Below are 7,101 nucleotides of genomic sequence, written 5' to 3' on the forward strand. Positions count from 1 at the left end.
TGGATTCAGAAGTACGGTTCTCTTTCCTCTTTATCTAGAAACTAAGCACCCCAAAATTCAAATATTCAGGTAACTAGATGTTATTTACAGCCCTGAAGAGTGATTATTGGTATTTATGACTGAGACCTGTTGGCACTACAAAAGCCAAAAATGTCTTTAGTTAAGCAATAAAAATGAAAAATAATTTAAAAGGTTTTATTTACTTTAGCTTAAATGTGCTATGTTGGAGGCTATAAGAAATGAAGTAAAACTTGTCAGGTAAATAATGTGAACATTTATCTTAAGGAGTTTAAAACAAATTATGTTTGAAAAAACTGAGGAAAACTTTCTGGTGATAAAACAAAAAAACAACAGTCCATTACTTAGCATGGGATTGATTTTGGTTATCTCTTCTCTCTCCCGCTTGTTTGTTTATATTGTTTTTTTGGCTCTGTCTATTTAAGCAAGATGTTGCTGGCCTTAAGGCCGAATGAGCTCAATACATAGGTTATGAACTTAAAGGCAGTCAGTTTGAGTCAAAAATCAGTGATTATCTGTGAGGTGTCTGTACTTGAATCAATGTAACAGTAAGAATGTTTATTGTGGCATCTTATTACAAGATTTTATGCTTATTAGAGTTAGGTATGAAAATTCTTTCTCCAGATCCTTAACAACATTTTCAGTATTTATTTTTAATATGTACTAGCTCATTTTTGACATGTTCTTAAATTTTAATAATCAAAAAAGACCCACAAGGCCATATTTAAACATTATAGCTTCCTAATTCTCTATTTAGGTTAAACTTTGTTAGAAACAGCATATATTATATAGGACCTGGCACCTAGGTAGGTGCTTAGTAAATATTTATTGAATGAAATTGAGTTCATTTTCTATTCTTTACGCATGTTCTTAAAATTTCTTTCTTTCTTTCTTTTTTTTTTTTTTTGTCCTTTTTGAGACTGGCCACACTGCGCTCAGCCAGTGAGTGCTGTGAGTGCACCGGCGGGAGCACTGCTGCGCTCCCAGCGCCGCACTCTCCCCAGTGCACCACGGGCTCAGCCCACTTTCCGCATGTTCTTTATGCACAGAGTTGTAGAACTAGAAAAGGCAGATTGTCATCTGTTTCATTATTTGTTAATTAAATATTAGATATGTGTCACCAAGGTGTTTGATTATCAAAAGAAATACAGGAAAGACACACATGTAACTTCTTTTTCTTTTTTTAAATCATTCTTTAGGTTAACATTTTCTTCTCCATTTTGCTGTCTTTAGTTTTCTGTCTTAGACATGAATCTTCTGGTAATTGTTCATCTACTCCATAGTTGGCACCCAGTGCTCAAGATCCTTTCCTAGATAGTCTAAGGCAGGAATGACTAGATAGTAAATACTAGGCTCTGTGAACCCATTAGGTCCCTGTCATAACTACTCAACTCTGCCTGCCCCTGTAGCATGACAGCAACCATAGACGATGGTTGTGCCTGTGTTCCAATAAAACTCTACTTATGAACACTGAAATTTCATGCTTTGCAAAATTTTTTTCTTTTGATTTTTGTCCCCCCTTCTAATTGTTACAAGATATATAAACCATTCTTAGCCCACAGGCTTTACACATAAAGGCCTTGAGTTGGATTTGGCCTACAGGCTGAAGTTTGCTTTTCCTGCTTTTATCAAGGCAGTGATAAATAAGTATAACCATAGAACAAAAAACAAAGTGAGTCCTGCCTGCTCCTAATTATATAGGTAGTTTTGCACTGTCCATCCTCCCCTCCTTTTTTTTTTTTTTTTTTTTTTTTTTTTGGAGATAGTACACCAGAAGCATTGTATTAATTTACTGGGTTTTGGTTTCAGGTGGCACATTTAGAACGAACAGGGCATTACTTAACTGTGAAAGATAACCAGGTGGTTCAGTTACATCCTTCTACTGTTCTTGACCACAAGCCTGAATGGGTGCTTTATAATGAGTTTGTGCTAACAACAAAGAATTACATCCGGACCTGTACGGATATCAAGCCAGAATGGTAAGTACATCTTTTGTTCTGTTAGATTTTGTTGGTATTTTGCAGAATGTTGCTCTGTTGCAGGAATCATGGCTTTCCATTCCCTCATTGGGGGACTTCGTTTTCTTCTTAGCTGAGCATTTATATTCAGTGTGTAGGTAGGAAGAATTGACCTGATGGTATGGTTGATAGCTCACAATCTTTCCTTGGATAAGAGGACAGAGGGATTGTTGGTATGGGCAGGATTTGGTGCAGAATACAAAAGTTACTGTTGAATAGCATCAAGAGTTTCTTTGGAGCTGTTCTTTTGCTGTTTTGATTAACTCAGTTCAATACTGTTCCCTGGTTCCAGAGTTAGTCTTTTTTAATATTTTTTATTTGTCCCATTACAACTAGCTCTCAGTCATTTATTATTTATATATTGGTATTTTAGGAGTTACGCAAACATAAAAATTACAGCTCTTTATATCTTAGTATATTTGCTTTTACAAAATGTAATTACAACTCACTGTTTTATTTTAGGCAAAATAACCCCCACCCCTGTGGTTTTTGTTTTGTTTATTTTTATTTATTTTTGCCAGAACACATTCTGTAACTTATGGGAAATGTCAGCTAAGAGTGGTGGGACTGAAAGCACTTATTTTGGGTTGTGTCACTTACTATTTATTGTGCAGCTTCTTTTGTATGGCTTTTGACACTTAAATTGTGTCAACATTACCATTTTATCTTAAATGCTTTATTGAGAAGAAATTGTATGTCTAAACTCTGAAAGATTTCAGTCAGATGTGTTCTTTGGAGTATAGAGTTACATTTATAGTTATTAAAACATTGAAAATGAGAAGATCCAATCATTTGAATACCAAGATATTTCTTGTATAGAACCTGTATTATTAGTATAACCTTGTGGGAGGCAGGTCAAAATAGTGTCCTAGAATAAGGAAAGCAGTGATTTTTTGTTATTGTCTTTATATTAATGTAAAGAAAGCATTTTTAAAAGAATGTATCTTGAGGTTTTGTGTTTTTGGTTTTTAATTTGTTGAGTCCAACTTTAGAAAATATATATTTTATTAAAATATTAAGCACATTTCTAAAAGTGGTATTTGTATTTTTATCATTGATTTAAATAAGATTTGCCTTTTGTTCAGTATATTAATGAGTGATGCCTCTCCTGTTAGCAATTCCAGTACTTTAATTAAATGTTAATTTGGTGATTTTTTTTCCCCATTCTGGACAGGTTGGTGAAAATTGCCCCTCAATATTATGACATGAGCAATTTCCCACAGTGTGAAGCAAAGAGACAGTTGGACCGCATCATTGCCAAACTTCAATCCAAGGAATATTCACAGTACTGAATTCAGTGCTTAGAACTGAAGTTATTCAGAGGACAGCTTTAAAAGATGAATGAACTCAAAAGTTCAAGTTGTGCTCTTCACGTTGGTTCAATAATGGCCTTTATTTGAAAGCTTTTTAATTTTTCTTTACAGTAAATATTCCATTCTGATTTCATAAATTAAACATTTATGCCTCCTTTTTGTGTTGACACTGTAGTTCATACTGGAAAAGTCGATCAATGTTTTGCAGTTTATTGAAAGTAGTTCTATATATAACAATGTTATAAGCATTTCTTTAGAAATGGTTGAAAATGCTTCTAAAATGTGATTATCGACCATGGTATGCATGATCGTTGTAATTGTTGACATTCCTTTTAGAAGTTGTGAAATGTTACAACTTGTGCTTATGTAGACACAATCTTCTGTCTCAGTACAGAGGCACTGACTTCAATAAAGTCTATTTATACTAATATTGGCCAAAGCCCTTTGGTATCTTTGTTCTAATGTCTAAGTATTGCTTCTTCTCTTCCCAAGTGTGGGCCTTTTTCTTTTTTTATTATAATTATACTGTTATTACATATTTAGTGGTTCTCCACAAGGAGTACTCCTCAGATAAAGTAGTCATTAAAGCAGTATTTTTAAGAGCATAGCTTAGCACTTTGTTAATCAGGATTTGATCTAATGGAAGAAAGTGTGTTGTATTAATTTGAAATTGGATCCCAAAAGACAGAATAATGAAAGGATTGCTTTCTCTTTGTCTTTCTAAACGTTCATTTCTTAAGGCACATAATTTATTATCTCGTTGCCACATTTTTGTTAGATCTTTTTATTATACTTAGATGAACATTTTAAGCAGTCTAACCTCTGGAACGTTTATTTTTATTAGATAGAAGGGATGGATACTGTGTTGTAGATCTCAATCACTTTTACTAAATTCTCTCAGTGTTGGAAGTTTTATGCAATGTTCAGTGTAATTCGTACAGTGCTTTAAGATGTGAATTTGATCTTTCATTTCCTATTAACAAATAGTAGACAAAAACCCTTTCAGAACGAAAAAGGTGTTTGATGTGGCTCGTGAAAGATTCTATGATCAGTTTTCACTTGAAGGTTAACTGCCATAGTCATTTAATATCTGGATTCCCCCCAACCTCCTTTAAAAATTTTTAAATGTTAAAGGAAATTTATAGGTGTGTCTCTTTAGGATTTAAATATACTTGGAAGCATATTTTCCAGTATGTAACTTAAGGAGTTTGTTGAGCAAATTAACTCTTTCAGGCTATTAGGTACTTTTTAGTATAGGTAGCTGTTACTGAATGATGCCTACTGACTTGAAAGAGTTAATGGGCTTCTTTAAGTGCCTGATTTTGTTCACATGGAATAATTTACATGCTGTAATAATATTTCAGGTTACATTTAAGTGTGGGCTACATTGTCTGCTGAAATCTTTTTAAGTTAAAGTCTAGGCACTTGGTCAGACTGTTTTCCTTAAAAAGGTAGCTCTTGCCAAAAGAATATGTTGACTGTTAATTTATGCCACAAATGTACAGTTTGTAAATCAGTTGTGTATCTTTATAATCTGACCATCTATCCAATTTTAAATAGGTCTCAGTATAATGTAATGTATTATTTAATCAATCTTGGGCTGTTTGAAATCTGGTTAGACCATTAGGTTTTCTTAGAAACTGTTAAGTGTTAGAGTTCCAGATATGTAGAATAAAGTTTGGTATTTGGCAGAGTTTCAAGGAATGATGATTGCTGTTTCCATTTTGTAAGTGATGAATGTGTCTTGGGAGTGTCCACATGGAAGTACTGTAGAGCAAGCTGGGCATTTATTATGTCATGCTGCCTACCCCCATCTCCAGTTTTGTTAGGCTCACCACATCTGACCAAAGCTGGCAATTTTTTGTCATTGATGTTACTGACATAGGTATGGCTTTTAAAACTTGTCTTCTCCACCTCCTTTATCTTACAGATTGGGCAACTGAACACCAAGGTTGTTTAGAATTTCCCTTGTTCACATAGGGTTATGACTATCAAATAATCCCTTTATGGTATAAAAACAGATTAAATATTAAAATTAGCTCCAACAATAATAATCAGAAAATCTTTTTGAAGATTATCTGAGAGGTTCTACTTCCTTAGCTCTCAACTTAGAATGGGTGCACTTCTTTTTGTTACTATGGTGTAAGGAAGGAAGGCCATCAGCAAGTAGAACCATTGACCGTGCAAAAGTTGAAGAAATTAACACAATTTATGAGAAATGGGATGTGATAAAGCTTGCTCTACAATAAACCCATTTAGCCAGAATTTTAAAAACCAAAAGCATTCTACACTCAACTTATATAGCATATGACTTAGTTGTAGAATTTTAGGTTTATAAGGTACCCATAAACACCTGGGAATAATTTTAATGGCCATCCCCTCTGCTCAGATTCTTTTTTTTTTTTCTTTGTCTTTTTCCGTGCCCGGCAACGGATCGCAACCCTCAGTGTTGCCCCCGTACCGGACCGGGGACTGGCAATGGGATTGCAACCCTCGGCGTTGCTCCCACGCCTCGCTCAGCCAGTGTATGCTCAGATACTTTAAGTAAAACAGTTTATTACCTCTGATGGCTGCTTAATAGTCTGTTAGAAATCTGAACTAAGGGCCAGCCCGGTGGTGCACTGGAGAGTGCGCCGCTTGGGAGCATGGGGGCGCTCCCGCTGAGGGTTCGGATCCCATGTGGAGACCGGTTCCCGCTCACTGGCTGAGCGCGGTGCGGGCGCAACACCGAGGGTTGCGATCCCGTTGCTGGTCCCCGGTGCAGGCGCGACACCGAGGGTTGCGATCCTGTTACTGGTCAGTAAAAAAGACAAAAAGGAGAAAAAAAAAAAAGAAATCTGAACTAAAATTTTTTCTCTGTAAACTATTTGGTTCTAATTTTTTCTTCTAAGCAAGTTAGTGGCACAGCCCGCATTATTTAACTACATGATGGCCATTTGGATATTGAAAGTTACCTGTTATCTTCCCTTACTCTTATTTAGGCTGAATAGTTTGTTTTCCCTTCAGCCTTCCTCTTTAACATGGTTTCTGGGTACGTGAACATTCCTGGTTACCCTCTGTCAGGTGTTCTCTGGATTACAGTGATACTATAAGCTGGGAAGGCTGCAGTTGAACTTGTGTTTCCTAGAGGACCAGACCTGCCATCACTTTTCTTAATGCAGCTGACATCCTTTCAAGCAACCACAGCATACTTTTGGCTTATATTAATCTTACTGTAAATTTAAGGCACCTAATTATTACATGAGAGTTTTGATGTTTGTGGCTTAGGGCTGAGAAGAGACCTTCACAGACTCGGGCAGCGTTAATCTTTGGAGACCTCACCCCACTTGTTTAAATATATCTATAGCTCATTTTACAAAATTAAAGGTGGAATAGGAATATCCTCATGACAAATGTTTTCTAACAGTCCTAGAATTCTTATAGTGAGAAACTAACCTCTACATTGTTTTCAGTTTTATCAATATTAAATTTAAAAATAAAGTTGATAGGTTTGGTTAGTTACTTATATAAGTATTGATTTGAATTTTGCAGTTACTTTTTATATTAGCAAAAGTGGTGGGGGTTGTTTTCTGGTCCCAGGCATTTTTAATGGTTCCTTAAAAAACTCATGCCTTACTCTGCTGTACCTATGAATAAAATGTCCCATAGGTAGCCATTGCACAAGTAAGTGGTCAAATAGTTTGTCTTATCGAGAAAGCAAATGTGTTTATTGAGAACTTACCAATTGCAGTGACTTTTAATTCTATTAGTAT

General features: G+C 35.4%; 1 protein-coding gene across 1 annotated transcript in view; it reads left to right on the top strand.

Moving 5' to 3' along the window:
* The window catches only part of DHX15 (DEAH (Asp-Glu-Ala-His) box helicase 15), a 53,460-nt gene extending 48,407 nt beyond the window's left edge, over positions 1 to 5,053 (top strand). Inside the window, exons 13-14 of the mRNA XM_008582203.1 lie at positions 1,828 to 1,997; positions 3,211 to 5,053. Coding sequence (XP_008580425.1) covers positions 1,828 to 1,997; positions 3,211 to 3,328 — 288 coding nt within the window. The 3' untranslated portion in view covers positions 3,329 to 5,053. The remainder of the gene's footprint in view (positions 1 to 1,827; positions 1,998 to 3,210) is intronic.
* The last annotated feature ends 2,048 nt before the right edge of the window (positions 5,054 to 7,101 follow it).

This window comes from Galeopterus variegatus, unplaced genomic scaffold, assembly GCF_000696425.1.
Source record: "Galeopterus variegatus unplaced genomic scaffold, G_variegatus-3.0.2 Scaffold2544, whole genome shotgun sequence".
NCBI classification, from domain to species: Eukaryota; Metazoa; Chordata; class Mammalia; order Dermoptera; family Cynocephalidae; genus Galeopterus; species Galeopterus variegatus.